Source organism: Rousettus aegyptiacus, unplaced genomic scaffold (genome assembly GCF_014176215.1).
Source record: "Rousettus aegyptiacus isolate mRouAeg1 unplaced genomic scaffold, mRouAeg1.p scaffold_m13_p_1, whole genome shotgun sequence".
NCBI classification, from domain to species: Eukaryota; Metazoa; Chordata; class Mammalia; order Chiroptera; family Pteropodidae; genus Rousettus; species Rousettus aegyptiacus.
Genome location: NW_023416284.1, coordinates 94,326,106 through 94,342,546, shown reverse-complemented (window position 1 = coordinate 94,342,546; position 16,441 = coordinate 94,326,106). Strand labels below are relative to the sequence as shown.

The 16,441-nt window shown below is 51.9% G+C and overlaps 1 protein-coding gene across 6 annotated transcripts in view; it reads left to right on the top strand.

The window, feature by feature from the left end:
• The window catches only part of CPNE5 (copine 5), an 89,747-nt gene that overhangs the window by 51,372 nt on the left and 21,934 nt on the right, over positions 1 to 16,441 (top strand). For 5 of the 6 annotated variants that reach the window (XR_004956348.1, XM_016152640.2, XM_016152641.2 and 2 more), the window contains 3 exons: positions 2,985 to 3,088; positions 7,749 to 7,853; positions 15,565 to 15,606. Coding sequence is in view for 5 of the 6 variants with exons in the window: in XM_016152640.2 (XP_016008126.2) it covers positions 2,985 to 3,088; positions 7,749 to 7,853; positions 15,565 to 15,606 (251 nt within the window). In the remaining variant the exon portion in view is untranslated. Of the gene's footprint in view, positions 1 to 2,984; positions 3,089 to 7,748; positions 7,854 to 8,711; positions 10,198 to 15,564; positions 15,607 to 16,441 lie in introns of those variants that run through there. The other variant, XM_016152651.2, reaches the window with a different exon arrangement.

Below are 16,441 nucleotides of genomic sequence, written 5' to 3'. Positions count from 1 at the left end.
GTCTTCCCAACAGGCTCATGGGGGCATTATTACTCCATTTACCAGAGAATAACAAGATTCAGGCTAAATTGCTTGCCCTGGGCTGCTCAGCTGGTAGGTGGCAGAGCTGGGCTTCCAAGCAGGTGGCCTTGGCTACTTCGTACTATTCTCTCTGCCAGGTGCTGTGGTGAGACAGCATTCATTTTTTTCTAATATTCCTGTTCCCCTTCCTGATCTTGCAGGGTCCTAAGGGATTCTCCTACGAAGCAAAAATAAGGGCTTTTGCCACTGGGTTTTGTGGCATCTATTTTGGTTATTTCATATATATGTATTTCATAGTGCAGGTTATCATGTGCTGCTCACCTGTGTAGGTTCAGGTATAGGTGACACACAGGAGACCCCCAGATATGTGGGGTCACACTCAGAGATGCACTGAGTTGTGTCCTGGGAAGGCTGAGGGAACCCTGGATTTCTAGACTGTCCCCTGATTATTAGCCCTCTCCAGCTGCTGCCCCTGTCCCAGTATGTTCCCCAGGGTATTGGCACTGAAGCGTAAACTTCCCAGCTTAAAGGAATAGTGGTAGATATCCTGTCCAGCACATCACTTTACAGATGAGGAAACTGAGACTCAGAGAGCTTGAAGGACTGCTGGGACTAATTAGAACTCGGAACCCTGGGTTTCCTGCTGGGGTTGTATCCACTGCTCTCCTCGCTAGAATCTGGTCCTTCTCAGTGTTTTCTGATGCCACTGGTGGGTAATTCTATGGGGGAGAACCAGCTTTATAGATGTGTGACCTGTACAGTAGTCACACAGGGCCTGTGTGACTACTGCTCTGTGTCACTGTCTTGAAATTTCTTAATACTGTTGTTTGAACAAAGGATCCCATGTTTTCTCTGTTGGGCCCCACAGTTTATAGAGCTAGTGCTAGAAGAAGCCCACCAGGTCCTAGGCCTACTCCTTTTTCTAGGCCTTGGAGTAGAGGTCCCCAAGGAGGCATTTAACGTGATTCCTCCACCCAGCATGGATGGGATTGGAACTTTATCCTGGAGAGAGACAGTGACTGGCTGGAGATGGACTTAGAAGGCTAGAGATCTCTCTGGAAGGGTGAGAGGGAAAGTCCTGTGCTCTCTCAGGGAGGCAGAGGGGATGCTGGGAGAGGCGTGACTTTGAAATCAGTTTATGCATGTTGGATTTCTGCTCTGCCAGTTACCAGCTGGTGATCTTGGACAGGTGATGTAGCTTCTCTGATCCTACTTTCCTCATTTGTAAAAAGGGACAAAGGATTATTTTGAAGGCTAAATATGATAAGGATAAAAAGCACTGAGCTTAATAATTTGCCCACAGAGATGGTATCTTATAAATGTTTGTTGAATGAATGAACAAATGAATGAATGGGTGAGTGAATGGAGGGAAGCTCTGTGTTTGCTGTTGTCAGATGTCCATGAGGGAAGGTGCGTGAGGTGCTGGAAATGAGGGTAGGGGAGGGACAAAGGCCACATGTAGTGTTGGGGAAAGGAGAGAAGTGTCCAAATAATAAGCTTGCATGCACATAGCACTTGATGTGAGTCATACACTGCTCTCAGCACTGTACTCCTATTAACTCACTTCATCCTCACTCAGGAACATGACGTAGGCACTGCCAGTACCCCCATTTTACAGATGAGGAAGCTGAGCACAGAAAGGATGAGTAACTTGCCCTGTGGCACACAGCTAGTAAGGGACAGTGCTGAAGCAGGCAGCCCAGCTCCAGTGACCGTATTCCTAACCTTTATACTATACCCACTCTCCCAACCTTTGACCATGTCCTTTAAACTTATGGAAGGCTGCATCTTCATCTCTGCCACCATTTTAGTTCTCATTGAACTATAGGACACTGATTTCAAGAGACTCGCTTTTTCGCTGAGAAGAAGAAGGAGCATGAGAAAGCTGGGTGACTTCCCCACAGGCCCTGGCCAGGCCTAGGAACAATAGGACAGAGCCCTGAGCAGCCATTTGGCAGCTGATTTGTCAGGATGCAAAACTTTCAGGTTGAAGGTCACATGTAGATGGGTGGAGGGAGGACATGGGGGCATTTCTTCCCAGTGCCCCATCAGCCGCAGCGATAGGGGCTGGGTGCCATGTGAGTGGGGGGTCCAGTGGTGCTCACCAGGGCATGAATATCTTCTTTGCACTCTTAGACTATGTGTTGGGTCATGCAGGGCCATGAACTGGTCAAGCGCGTCAGAAACCCAGGGCTCCGTCTGGTGAACTTGGGGGAGTTGGTTCCTGCTCTGAGCCTCAGGCTCCTCACGCATGGAGTGGGTCATAGTCCCAGCAGCATCTACCTCAGAGAGTTGAGTGGGTGTGAAAGCGATGCTTAAACTTGCATGTCCTCTAGGAGCCACACAAATGTGTGAGAGAGTGAAGTGGTTGGATTGAGCAAGGGCTTTGGGGTTAGCAGGCCAAGCTCAGAGTGGCCTTGGTTGAGTCATTTCGCTTCTTTAAGCCACTCAGTAAAATAGTAGTGAAATTGTGTATATTAACATTGACCACAGTGTGTGATGTGCCTGCTGTCTGTTAAGCACTTCACATACTTGATCTCATTCAAACTTGAGGCCCACAGTCCTCTGAGGTGTGTATTGAAATCAGCGTCATGTTATAGAGGGGAAACCGAGGCTCAGAGAGGTCACCTCCCTTGCTTGAGGTCACATGACTATAAAGTGGCAGAACCAGGATTCAAACTGGAGCAGCCTGCTCCAGAATCCATCCACTTCTCTGTGGGCTGCTCTACTAGACTCGCTGGTGGGGTCATTTGATGAAATGAGACCCTCCGAAGTATTAGCCCAGGGCCTGGCTCTTATCCGTGTGGGACAAGTGTAAGATGCTGCCCTTTCTGACCAGCTAGATGCCTGGAATCCTCATGTTTGCCAGGGCCCTGGGGCTGCATTTCCACAGAGTTTGGGGTGACCTCCAGTCTTCTCCTCCCTCACACCTCTGTTCTCTCCCCACCCCCACCCCCCATCAGGATGTCGCCACAATGCAGTTCTGTGCCAACAAGCTGGACAAGAAAGATTTCTTTGGGAAGTCCGACCCCTTCTTGGTGTTCTACAGAAGCAATGAGGATGGAACGTGAGTTCTCTGGCAACACTTTAACCCCTCTCTGGGGTCAAGGAAGGACGGGTTGTGGTAACTTGCCAGAGGGGTGGCTTAGGTCTACCAATTCCCTTTGCTATCCTGGGGCTCCTGCTCCAGAGAAGGCAGGGGATCGGAACGGAAGTCAGGGCTCCAGGGAGGTGCCCTGGCCACATGGGTGGGCCGTGCTGGGGTGGTGGTGGTGGGAGCAGCCTTTTAGCCAGCAGTGCCACTCTGAGGGCCTCAGCAATGGTGGGTGCTAGGTATGTTGGAGGTAGGGGGAGAAGGCAAAAATAGGGCTAGGGCAGGAACAAGGAGCCCCTCTGATGGCCCCTTCCTTCTTCCACACAAATCAGTCCATGTCTCTCAGCCTAATCCTCCTCTACCCGCAGCCCTCTGAACACCCTGTTGCTACATGTCCCCCGACTACTGCACAAACAGCACAGCGAATCTGAACGCTTTTCCCTCCCCAGCCCCACCCCTCATCATAGGCTTCATTCAAAATTCTACTTGTCTTTAAAGCCTCATGTCCTCCTCTCCTCTCCCTAATCTAGAATCCGCCCACAATATGATGGAAAAAATATGTTGGCAAATGTAGGTCAGTGATGTACACAGAGGGGCAGATTTTAAGTTGGAGGTCTGGGGCCTAAGTCCTCCCCACCAACCTGCCGAGTGACCCCAGGCAAGTTGTGCCCCCTCTCTGGGCCTGTTTTCTCATCAGTAGAATGAACCAGTTGAATTAGGTGGTCTCCTTGGTCTCTTTAAGCATCACTGCTCTGGGAGGCTGTGGCCACTTAAGGCTGGGATTCTGCAGAAGCAGGAAGTTATGGGGCCAGGGAGGTTAATTAGAAAAACGCTGCTGGAGAAGGGGAATGTGGAAGTAGGTTTTGAAGGAGGGAAGAAAATGGGCCCAAGGGGGAGGAGCAGGGAAGAATAACAGGCTAGAAAAAAGGCATATGCAAAGCAAGTGTGTCCTGAGCAATTCTAGGTATGAGAGAGAGAGAGAGAGAGAGAGAGAGAGAGAGAGAGAGAGAGAGAGAGAGAGAGAGAGAGAGTGTGTGTGTGTGTGTGTGTGTGTGTGTGTGTGTGTGTAGTGGGGGGTGGGGGTGGGGGTGCAACAGGGAGGAGGTATGTTTCAGTTCAAGGGAAAACTGATTTTTAAACCTGAAGGTACAAAACAAGGGAAATTAGGTATTCTCATTTGCATAACAAAAGGATTCTTTGTCTCACCAAAGGACTCCCAGCAGTATTTCTTTAAATAATTCTTGTTGACTTTGACTTGACTTGACTTGAGGGAGGGAGGAAAAGGCCTGAGCGATGCTCTAGGTGTCCATGACGGTGTCCACTCAGGTCCCCTCCAGAGAGGCAATGCCAGGTCACACTGGGCCTGTCTCAGGTGGGGGCTGGCAGGCTAGGAGGAGGGAGGGGTTTGGGTTTTGGAGCAGGAAAGGGGTGTGTTGCAAAGAGTGTGTTGCCAATGATGTTCTAGCAGAGTGATGTGTAGGATGGATGGGGAGGGGGCGGGTAAGAGGCAGAGACTCGTGACTGACACCGTGAACAGGTGGGAGGTGCTGAGCTAGGAGAGCTGTGCCTTGGAGATGCAGGGGAGGAGGGGGGCGGGGAGGGCGGGGGCAAAAGGGCAGTGTGGAGACCTCACTCAGCAGAACTTGGGTAGGGACTGCAGTCACAGACCCCTCTCTGGTAGTGGAGCTTTGGGGAACCCGAAGTGTTGAAGATGGCAGGGGGGTTGGTCAGATGGAAGAGGCAATGGGAGTTTATTTGGGGGTGAGTTTCACCTGAAGCGTGGGCTGGAACTCTCTAGTGGGGACACCAGGAAAGCTGGAGAAACCTATCCACAGTTCCCCTAAGACGTGGGCCAGTCTGCAGGCACCTTCGAAGCGACAGGTGCACAGGTCAGAAGCTGAACTGGTGAGAGCAGTGTGGCCACTCAGGGTTTGAGGAGAAGAGAGTGGAAGGTTTGGAAGACACCCCCAGTTAGGAGGAGATGGGAGAAAGGTCAGTGGGGGAACCAGGGGAGTGAGGTGTGGAGCCTGCCACGCCAGGAGGGAGAGGAATAAAAGCATCCCGCAGAGCGCCCGCTGTGCTCCTGGCACTGTACTTACCGTGTCTTATTTGATCAATCGCTGGTCTGGGAGTAAGACTGTGATGGTGGGGGGCAGGGCTCCAGCAGGCTGCCTGCTGCGCCCAGCCTGAAGCAGCCAGTTACTAGCTTGTGTAACTTTAGGCAAGACTCTAATCCAGTGGAACTTTCTGGGGTGAAGGAAATGTTCTGTACCTCGCCGTCCAGGATGGTCGCCATTAAGCACATGTAGCTGCCGAGCACTTGAAATGGGGCTAGTGCAACTGAGGAACAGAGTTTTAAATAATTTCACTTCAGTTAACTTGAATGGCCATACGTGGCTAGTGGCTGCTGCTGACAGTGCATCTATATCCTGTGCAATTCAGTTTTTTGGTGAGCACATGGCGGGGGGCGGGGCATCCTGACACCTCACTCACAGGATTGTCGTGAGGATTAACGAGTTAATATGTGTAGTTAGAACAAGGCCCAGCAGCGACCGTCAGCTACTTTTCTTATCCCCATTTTACAATGAAAGGGGAGCTCAGAGGGAGAAAGTCATTTGCTCAGGGCTGTCCAGCTGGTGCGTGGTGTCCCTGGGACTGGAGCCTCCATGTGTCTGACCCCATTGGTTAATGCTTTCCTACACCACGCCCTGCATGTGTTTCTAATGAATCGAGTCGAGTAGCGATATGACCACCAGGACCATTTTCACACTGTGGCCAGGTCTGCTATGGCAAATTCCATAGGGAGTCAAAGGGCCTGTGGATTTGATGGGTTGGGCGGGAGTGAGGGAGCTTAAAGAAAGCAGTCTCAGGCCAGAGTCTGACTCAGAGACCAGACTACACAGGGTTCAGGAAGAAACAAGTAGGGAGGAAATCAAGCTAACAGATAGAAGACCTACCTGGTCAGGAAGTTTGACTGGCAAGGGAAAGGAAATAGAGAAGGCAGTGGTTTCAAAAGGATGGGAGGCGGGAGGGTCCTCACAGATCTGTGCGACTGTTTGGAGTGGGGGGAGGGGGGGTGGGCTCTGAGCACAGTCAGGGCCCTGCACAGTGTGAACCTCCCTCCCTTCACCACCCATTGCTGCTCCCGATTCTCCCTCCTGCCTCTCTCTACACCTCAGCCTCCTCTTCCTGCCCTACCTGCCTGCCCTACCTGCCTGCCCTGGCCATGGACAGCTGTGGCCCCTCCTTTCTCAGTCCCATTCCTGTCATCATCACCAGCTCTGGGTGTGTGGGGAGGTCTCCCACATGCATCTACACTCCAGTGGGTGGGCGAGAAGGAGCAGAGAAGAGAAACGCTGAGCCTTGGTGACAGAAATGACATTTTGACTTGAAAATTGCCGGAGAAGAAATGGCACAGGCTGTGTGGGCATGGGTGGGGCCCAGGTACCTTCCTGGGTGACCTTTCCAAGCTGGGACATAGTTGGGGTGGATGCTGGAAAATCTCGGGGGGCAGCACCTGGCCCCAGCTCCACTCTGGCTCTCAGCTGCCCCTCTATGCTGCAGAGCACGTTTCCAAGATGAGGCCAGCCAGGCACAGTACAGGGAGTGGGAAGGGACACTGGATGGGGGCCCAGCTGGGATAAGCCAATTCTGTACTTTCAGTTTATAAAGCAAGCTCTTGGATTCAGACTGCAAGAGCTGAAAGCGTCTTAGAGATCACGTCATCCAGGGGCTTTCATTCTCTGGCTGAAATGGCAGGGAAAGCCATGGAAACTCCTCTGAGAAATACAGTTATTTATTAATTCCAAAAAAGGATTTAGTGAACATTTACTAAGTGCCACGCATTGTTTTGGCTACTAGAGATGTAGTGATCAAAGAAGTGATCAAAGAAGACAAAACCCTTGCCTTTACAGAACTTAATGTTTTAGTAACAGACCATAAAGAAAATAAGGAGAAAAATAGACTATGTCAAATGTCAAACGGTGACAGGCGAAATAGAAAAACAGTATGGAAGGGGACTAGTGATGTCAGAGTCAGGGAGCCCGAGGGTTGTAAATTTTAGATATGGCACTCAGGGCAGGTACTCATGTCAGAGAGATGACATTTGAGTAAAGACCTGAAGGAAGTGAGGAGGTGAGCCACGAACATGGAATCTGGAGAGAGAGCGCTGCAGGAAAGGGAACGGGAAGCATACGAAACTCACACACCCAATTTCACTGACAGTTTCAGGAATTTACAGACCATTAAAGCCCATCCACGTATCCTTGGATCTCAGATGAAGAATATCTGATAGTGGCCAAACCCCTGGGTTTATAGGTGAGGAAACAGAGGCCCAAAGGGGGATGGACTTGCCCAAAGGGGGGTAGGCCACACAGAGAGCAGGACCCAGAACTGGAATCTCCTGACATCACCCCTACCGCCACCCATGCAGGAATCCTCTCTGCAGCATCACCAGGAAATGGCCATCTAGTTTCTGCCTGGATGCTGCAAGTGACAAGCAGCTCGTTACTCCATGAAGCCATGGTTTCTTCTGTCTGGCATCTGCAGAGATTAACATGACGGGCCCCTCTGTTGACCTGGATTTTGCCTTCCTTGGGTTGGGGCCTGACACCTTCCCTTTCCTCTTCACCAGGTTCACCATTTGCCACAAGACCGAAGTCATGAAAAACACCCTAAACCCAGTCTGGCAAACTTTCTCCATTCCTGTGAGAGCCCTCTGCAATGGGGACTATGATCGGTGAGCTGAGAAAACGCCCCCCGCCCTGCCCCAGCACTGGCGTGCACTACCATATGGGCAGTCCCCTCAATGTGAGCAGAGCCTTCTAGGGCTGTGTGTGAGTGTCCCGCACACAGTGGGACTGTTGAGCCTCCACAGCCCAGCCCTCTCTTCCCTTCCCTTCCCTTCCCTTCCCTTCCCTTCCCTTCCCTTCCCTTCCCTCCCCTCCCCTCCCCTCCCCTCCCCTCCCCTCCCCTCCCCTCCCCTCCCCTCCCCTCCCCTCCCTGGGCAGTGACTGCCTTCACCTTCTCACAGCCTATGCCCTGCCCCGCCCCTTTCCCCCCAGTCCAGCATCCCCATTGGTGGAAACCTCCCCAGACTGGGGGGAGGGGCGGGCGGTGGTGGCGGTGAGTGGTGCCTGGGATTCCAGGGAAGCCCAATGGGTGTTGTGATGTCCTGGCCAGGAGCTCAGCAGCCTGTCTTTTCATTGTTCCCACTGAAAGGGGAGGTGGGGGCTGGATGGTGAGCTCTAAATACCATACGCAGAGGTGGCCTGATCCCCCACCAGCCCCAACTCCTGGCCAATAGACTCTGGAGAGTCAGGATCTTAAAATACACTCTGTCAGCCAAGTTGCCAAAACTGGAGTGAGGGGTAGAATACAGAGAGCTCATCGAACTTTTTGATGTGACATAGCCTACTCTTATTATATGTAAGCTGTCATCGTCATCTCATGAGTATAGGTTGTTGAGTGTTGATACCCTGGTTTCTAATTGGCTCTGTGACTAAAAAGCACTGTCAATTCTGGGCAAACCTGGACCTGTCTGAGACCCAGTTTCCTTATTGTAACATGGGTATTTAAACACCTACCTTCCTAATAGGGCTACTTTGAAACTCACATGACACAACCTACTCAAGAAGACTTTGGTGTGCACAAAGTACCAAATTCAGCATTTCATCCACAAATGTTTATTGCCTCCCTACCATGTGCCATGCACTGCCCTAGATGCTGGGAAGTCAGCAGGAAGCAAAACACAGCCCTCATCCTTCACCCAACTTCGCGGAATTTACAGCTAGTGGTGAAGTCAGACATTAATTTAATAATGATATAAAGAAACACGTAATTACAAGCCATGGTAAGTGCGGGGGGCGTGGGGGCATGTAAGATGGGAGCTGTAAGGTAGTATTGGTATGTGTTAAGTCATGGGAACTGAGCCTGGTTTCCTGGTAATTGCTATAGCTGGTGGGCGAGCTGGCAGGGTTCACAGGCAGGGCTGTCTGGCAGCACTGAGGAGGCCGGGCCTCTGCCGGCCACTCCAACAGGAACACTGGGATGTCCCGCCTGGTAGCATTGGCATGGGCTCCCTGGGGCCCTGCTCACAGGAGTTAGGGACAGGGTATGTGTGGTGAGGTGAGGGGAGCAGAAATGGCAGATGAATAGCCTCCAGGCATCCCTGTCTTCCTCCATTTTAGGCTGCTGATCCAGATGAGGTGGCACCTTTTCCTGCCTCTTGGTTGGGATAGAAAAGCCACACTCTATTGACCTATTATGTGCTCATCACTGTGCCTCCAGCTATGCAGCACTCAAAGGAAGGGAGCTTCATTTCTATCTTCAGGGAGCTTATAGTCTGACCGTAGAGAACTCAGATGTGCACACATGTACCAGATAGCTAAGTAATTGTGCAAAATGAGACTGAAGATAGTGTCTGACTGGGTCCTTGAGTTCTGGAATTAGGGGAATGGGAGGACAGAGGGGTTAGAGCAGTAGGGCCTAAAGGAAGACCAGGGAAGGCTGCAAGGTCATGGGGAGGGTTCAGTTCCTGGGGCCAGGGGCGTGTGGGAAGAATGGTTGGGATAGAGAAAGACAAAGGGGAAAATTCAAGGTTGGAGAATGGGAGAGCATGGCAGTTCAAGTCTTATGGGGTAGAAGGAATTGGGATCTTCAGCCCCATTGCCCAGAGGCTGTTGGGGATTCAGCTGATACTCTACAACCCTGCATTTCCGGGGTGGGGCTTCCCAGGGTCTCAGAACTCACCCTTGTCAGGGATGGTGAGGAAGGCAGCCAGACTCAGGCCTGGGTTCACTTTTCAGCCATTGGAGGAGGTGAGGGTGCAGGTCTTAGGGAAAGCCCAGGCAGGCTGCCATCTCTCCCTCCCAGGCTGAGCCCCAGACTGGGCTCCTTTCAGGATGGTTGGGCAGCTCAGGCCCTTCTCCACAGCCAGGAAGAGATTGACTGTGACATGACTGACAGCAGGATTAATGGAGGGCGTCTAGGCATGTCACACTGGCTTGGTAAAAGTAAGCAGGCCTGCCCCCATGCTGAGCCGTAGGTTAATCCACAGACCCAACAGCCACTGGTGCAGGCTTCTGGAGGCCCTCTCAGGGTGGGGGTTGGGTGGGGGAAGGGCCTGTGCAGGGAAAGGAGGGAGGCACCTATTGAAGCCTCACAGAACATGTTTGGTTGAATTCAGCAGCCATATCTCCCATGCCAGCCAGGCTCTGGGCACTGTGTTGGGTGCCATGGGCATGCTGAGCTGTTAGACCCAAACTTCCCTCTTAAGTTGCTCCCAGACAGGTAACAATAATAATAATAGCAAAGGCTCCTGTAGCACCTCCATGGTAAGTTGTATATATGAACGAATTTAATCCTCCTAACAATTAATACCTCCTCTGAAAAAGGTACTAACACTATTCATACTTTCAGGTAAGGAAGCTGAGGCCCAGAGAAGCAAAATAACTCGCCTATTGTCTTACCACCAGCTAATGGTAGAATTAGGATTTGGACCCAGGCAGGCTGGCTCTAGAATCTATGTTTTAATCCCAACTTTCTGCTGCCACATAACAGAGATAAGGTATGAGGGGGGTGTTTGGAGGTGGGGCTCAGTGAGGGCCTTGCTCTGGGGTATGAGGCAGGTCTGCTGTGGTGCCGAAGGTGGAAGGAAGACTCCAAAGGCCTTGACATCTGCCTGGATGTGGGAGTGAAAGAGACGGAGGGATCATTAGGGTTTGGAGCTTAGGGGACAAGAGGAGATGGTACCACCACAGAAATGGGAAGTGCGACAAGGAGCCAGAGTGGGTGTCTGTGGGACAGGCACAATGGTGCTCTGCTAAGGAGAGAGGAAGACAGAGGTCTAGGAGTCCCCAGGAGGGGACTGGCAGAAGTCAGGTGTCCGAGGCCCTGTGGAGGATGCCACAGGTCAGGAGCAAGAGAAAGAACAGGAGATGGTTAGAGAGATAGGAGGAAACCAGGAGGCAGGCAGCCGTGGTCAGGGAGCTGAGAGGGGAATTCAAACAGAAGAATCAACTAGTATTGTGTGAAAAAGAGGGCCAGGAAGATGAGAACCAGGGACCCACTGAGAAGGGGCAGTTTACTTGGAATGATGAGGTAGAAACCAGTTAATATTAATCAGATTACTGAGTCTTTAGGTTATGGGCCAAATTATGTTCTAATTGTTTAAATACATTATCTTATTTTGTGAATTTAAATTTCATAGTGACCTTTGAAGGCGGTTACTGGTGACACACTCATTTCACAAATGGGGACATGGAGGACCAGAGGTTATGTAAATCATGGTGCAAGGAGAAGTTTCATTTCTCCTTTCTAGAAGTCGCCTCTGGGCTGGCCCTCTGGTTTGGGGTTCCCCTGCATTTGCTGTGTCTCCAGTCCACACGAGGCCAAACCCAAGTGACCTAGCTGAGCAGAGCCAGAGTCAGAGTCAGAATCAGTCCAGCCCTCCAGCGAGGCGAAGTGGGCTGATAACAAGAAGCACTTCCGCTGCCTCCCCTGAAGTCCTCCTACTCTCTCCTTGACCATTCTGTCACTTGAGGATTTGTTCCCATTGTACCAGATTACCTTGAATTGGGCTGCTGTCACTCACTCCTCGATGTTGAATGAGTGGATTTTAAAAGGGTGTTAAGGGTACCGAGTCCTCACCAAAAGAGGTCTCTCACATCTCCAAAATTACACTTCTCTCTGCTCCCTGGAAGAACCAGTTGCTTCTCCTTTGAACCCCGCTACTTGCTGAGCACCAGGAGGGGTCAGGCCAGTACGTATGACCTCTGTTAGGAGTCTTATCATCTCCAGCTCACACCTGCAGAAGCTGAACTCAGAGCAGGAAGGTGAAGTCACTAGGCTTGCACAGTCCCCCACCATCCAATCTTGCTGCCTGCCCCAGTCATGCCCAATGCTCTTCCTTCCGGAAGCCTCTGGGAGTGTTGGACTGACTGTCAATTTAGGGTAGATCCCTCAGGGCTTGTCAGTCTTGGGGACTTCAAAGCAGCAGTGAAATGCACTTCCTCCCACCCAGGAGAGGTTCATTAGGAGTCAGGCCTGCTCAGTGGAGACTGTGTGTAGAGCTGCTTGGTGTGCTGGGAGGGAAGCCTAGCGTCTTTGCCAGCATCGTTCATCCCTGCTGGCCTCCTGAGGCTCACACATGTCCAACTCTGTCACTCTGGCCCCAGGAGTCCAGAGACTTACAGGACACTGGCTCCCACCACCCCAGGCCTGGAGTTGCTACTGACCAGCTGTGTGACTTGGGGAAAGCCGCACACTCTGGACCTCCCTTTGTGGTTCTGGGGAAGGAAGGGATTGATACTACAGGAGATCTTAGCCAGCAGACATTTAATAATACTGTTTACAGTACCTCATATATGCTAGGCACTGCTCTCAAAGCTGACAAAAATCCCTGGCCTCATGGAGCTGATATTTCCATGGTGAATGAGAGTTTGGGAGATAAGAACTTGGAGAAAAGACTTGAGTGTTTTAGACGGAACAGAACATGTGTTCAGTGCTGGCTGTGTGGATGATGTAGACTTCTCACAGCAGCTGCCAAGTGAGTGTGATGATACCATTTTACGGAGTCTCCAATGGCCAAGCCAGTTGCACAGGGCCACACAGCTAGTAGTTGGAGAGCAGGGGTTGCCACCCGGGGCTGCCTGTCGCAGAGCCTGCAGCCTTCCCTGTCCCCCTCACTGACTCTCAGACTAGGGGCTCCATGTCCTGAGCCTTTTTATGCCAAATAAGATTTTCATTTTGTGGGCAGCAGAGGCCCATTTCATTGTCTCACACCCAGGAGCCTTTTTTCTTGGGTGTTGTCCCCAGAAGTCGTAGTCGGTCCAACATGAGCCTTTTGTTGGGCCTGTGAGAAGAGGTAGAGAGACAAGGTCTGCAGCTCACTGGAGCCACATGAGGTGACCTGGGGCAGCTGCCAGGGCTGGACAGTAGCAGAACTGTCAACATAGTAGTCAAAACTAGGTCTGGCTTCTGCCACTGCCTTCCCCTGTCTCTGGGCAGTGTTTCCCTCACCTCCTTCTTCCCCAAGGCTGGAGTTTGCCGCCTTCTCACTAATCAGACCCCCAGGCTGCAGCTATCCCTGGAACCTTGATTGCACAGGAATCTCACACTCAGCGGTCTTGACCTCAGCTGCAAGGTCAAATCCTCTAAGGATCTGTGAACAATTCTTCTGCCCAGATGCACCCCAGGCCCATCAGTTCTGAATCTCTGGTGTGAGGCATTAGGATTGCTAGAGCCCCCCAGGGGATCTAATGTGCTACCAAGGTTGAAAGCCAGTGCTCTTGTCCAGAGAGCTCAGTGGTAATGGCTGCACATTAGAATCAGCCAGGGGATTTTTTTAAAACTACCTGTGCCCAAGTCCTACCCAGACAAATTAAATGAGGCCCTCTGGCCATGTAATTTTTGGGGTACCCAAGGCTGTGGCTGTGACAGGAGTGCTCCTATAGCCTCTAAGTGTGTGGCTGTCATGGATCTAGGTGACCTAGGGGCTGTCGTTGGTGGTCCATGGAGAGGCACTCCTTGCTGGAGTCCCTGAAGGTCTCCCACAGAGCCGGAGGGCTCTGGGGAAGAACAGTGAGACTTCAGCATTGTCGGGCAGAGTCCTGGCTCAGACCCTCAGCAGCTGTGTGACTCTGGGAAAGTCACTAGGTACCCTTAGGGCTCAGTTTCCCCATCTGAAAATGAGGGCTGGAGGTCATCACTCTAGAATATACCCACCACTTGGGACACCTTTAAACCAGATTCCTGGGCCCTGCCCAGAGCTGCTAAGAACTGAACATGGGGGGGTCTGTGTGTCTGAAAAGCTCCCTGCTGATCTGTCACACTGCCAGTCTTGGATGCCACTGAGGTCACCTCCAGCCATGTCATTCCAGGAATTGAAAGTTGCAGAGCTCATGTACCCAGACTTGGATGTCCCTGAGTTAAGTAAATTTTATATGAAAAACTGTCCGAGTGTGGCCGAATGCTGAAATGGATAAAAGGGGACACTTTTATAGAGACCCACCCCTGCGTGACAGGCAGGTTTTACAGATTTGTCTTTGTAGCTATTATGTAAGACCATTATTATCCCTACCGTAAAACGCTGTCTTGTGGCTCAGGGAGCCTAAGTGACAGCTCTAGTTCCCATAGCTAGGGGCCCGGCATCCAAGTCCACATCCCAGCCTCTTTCCAGCTCACCAAACCACCTTCAGGGGCCTAGATTTTTTTTCTTTCCCCGATAATTCACTTCAAAGAGACACTTTTTTGTTTTTCACAAGAATTTAAAGGTTTTCTTTAAACGGTAGGCTTCTATGTTTGCCCTATTTTATATTTTAATAACAAAAATCCAGCTGGTGCACAACCTACTGGGCATTCCTTTATTCCAGAACAGTTTCTGCCCTGACGCTGGCAAATCCACACCCCACCCCCATCCATGCCCCATGGAGGCTCATCTGAAGGGAGACAGCGCCTCCTTCTGGGAGCTCCGGGCCCCAAGTCTGACTCCTCGGAGGTCTGAGGAGATGGGCTGCAGCCATGGACAAGATGATATGTTAATGGAAGACAGGCCCAGGCAGGCGCCTCTGTGTGCCCCGCTTAGAACTGAGGGCTAGAGACTCCGGCTCCCCACTCTGGCTTCCACCTCCCCAGAGCATTGGGGACCCTGCAGTTGGACCCTGGGAGCGCCCCGCCCCTGGGCATCCCTGGAGGACCACTGACACCAAGGGTTAACCTGCAGCCTTCCATCTCCCTCTTCCGGCCTCTGGTCTGCTAGTCTGTTGCCATGGAAACAGGCTAAAAATAAAATGAGCTCCCAGAGCCCAACCCCATGCACAGGAGTCAAAACAAACTAATTAAAGCAGCCAGGCTAAAATGTGAAGATAATTACACCCTCACTCAGGAGCCAGTCATGGCATGGACCAGCTCTGCAGGCTATCCCTGAGTCAAGGCCCTTGGGCCCATCCCTGACATGCAGGGCTGGCTCGCCACCACTCAGACTCCTTGGACCCTGGAATTCCACTATACAGTCTTGTTACCCCTCCTCCAGAGGGCCCATGCGCTTAGGCCCATGGTCCGGGAGCAGCACACTCCCACTACAATGGCCCTACCCCGATAAATTCACAGTATGGCTTCATGCTTGGACCTGTGCCCCATCTGGGGTGGTCAGTGAGAAGGCAAGACGAACTGAAGTCTCAGGCTGTTTTCCCACATCCTCCCTGGAATTCAGGGAAGTCCCTACACAACTCTGGGGCTGCCAATGTCCCTAAAAGCCTTGCTAAAAGATAGACCCTTTGTGTCTTGGGCTGCTGCCTCTCACCACGGGCCCTAGAGCATGAGAAAGGTCCCATCCTTCTGGTGGATGTCCCCACATCCTCTTCTGGCCCAGGAGCATGACAAGAGCTCCATCTTCAGACCATGTGGGTGCTGAGTCAAGCCCATCCCACCACCGGCCCTTTGCCTTACAGGACCATCAAAGTGGAGGTGTACGACTGGGATCGAGATGGCAGGTAAGCAGGCAGAAGGGCAGAAGGTGAGTGGGGATGGGGGCAGCCACTGGGGGGAGGTCAGCCCCTGCCCATACGTGGGGAGAGCTGAGCCCAGGCCCCAACTCATGGCAGCTCTGGGGGTGAGAGGGCCTGGACTTCCCTGTGGGACGTCCACTGCCCCGGTGACTTGTCTCTACCCAGCTCCACAGAGGCGCCAGAGGATCTCTGGACATGGTGCAAAGTGCATAAGAAGCCTCTTGTCCTTAGCTGCTTAGCAGCCAGCCAGTGCCTAAAATCTTCTCACATTTGGAAAGATTTAGGACTTTCTGAAATGTGCATGTTCTGAGATATAGATAGTAGTGATACCCTGAGCATTCATGGACACATTCTCTGACCAGGGTGCAGAAGACGATCTCAGCCCTGAGACTCCCCACAATGTAGCAGGGAGGCCCTCGGCTCATCAGAGCAGCTGTTTGCAGGGGATATGGCCTCAGGGAGTGGGCAATGGGAAGGGGAAGATTTGATGCACACAGATGGACTCAGGAGCCACGAGGCAGTGCGTGAATAGGGCTGAGCCTGGCCAGTAGGAGGACGGTTCCTACCCAGGATGTTTGGGAGGCCAGTGCTTTCTCCTCCTGTGCATCTAAGTCCCCCCAGGGAGCCAGTGTTGCTGGGAATTCATAGAAGAGGACAAGAACAGGCCTCTCACTGGGTCCTACTTGTGTGTTGAACTAAATCTAAATATGTCATCCTGACTTTTATGACCCTGCCATTCTGTGGCACTATCAGGTGGTGTTGTCAAGGGGCTTTACATCCCATGATCTCCATTGGTACCCTTCAAGTCTGCAATGTGGAC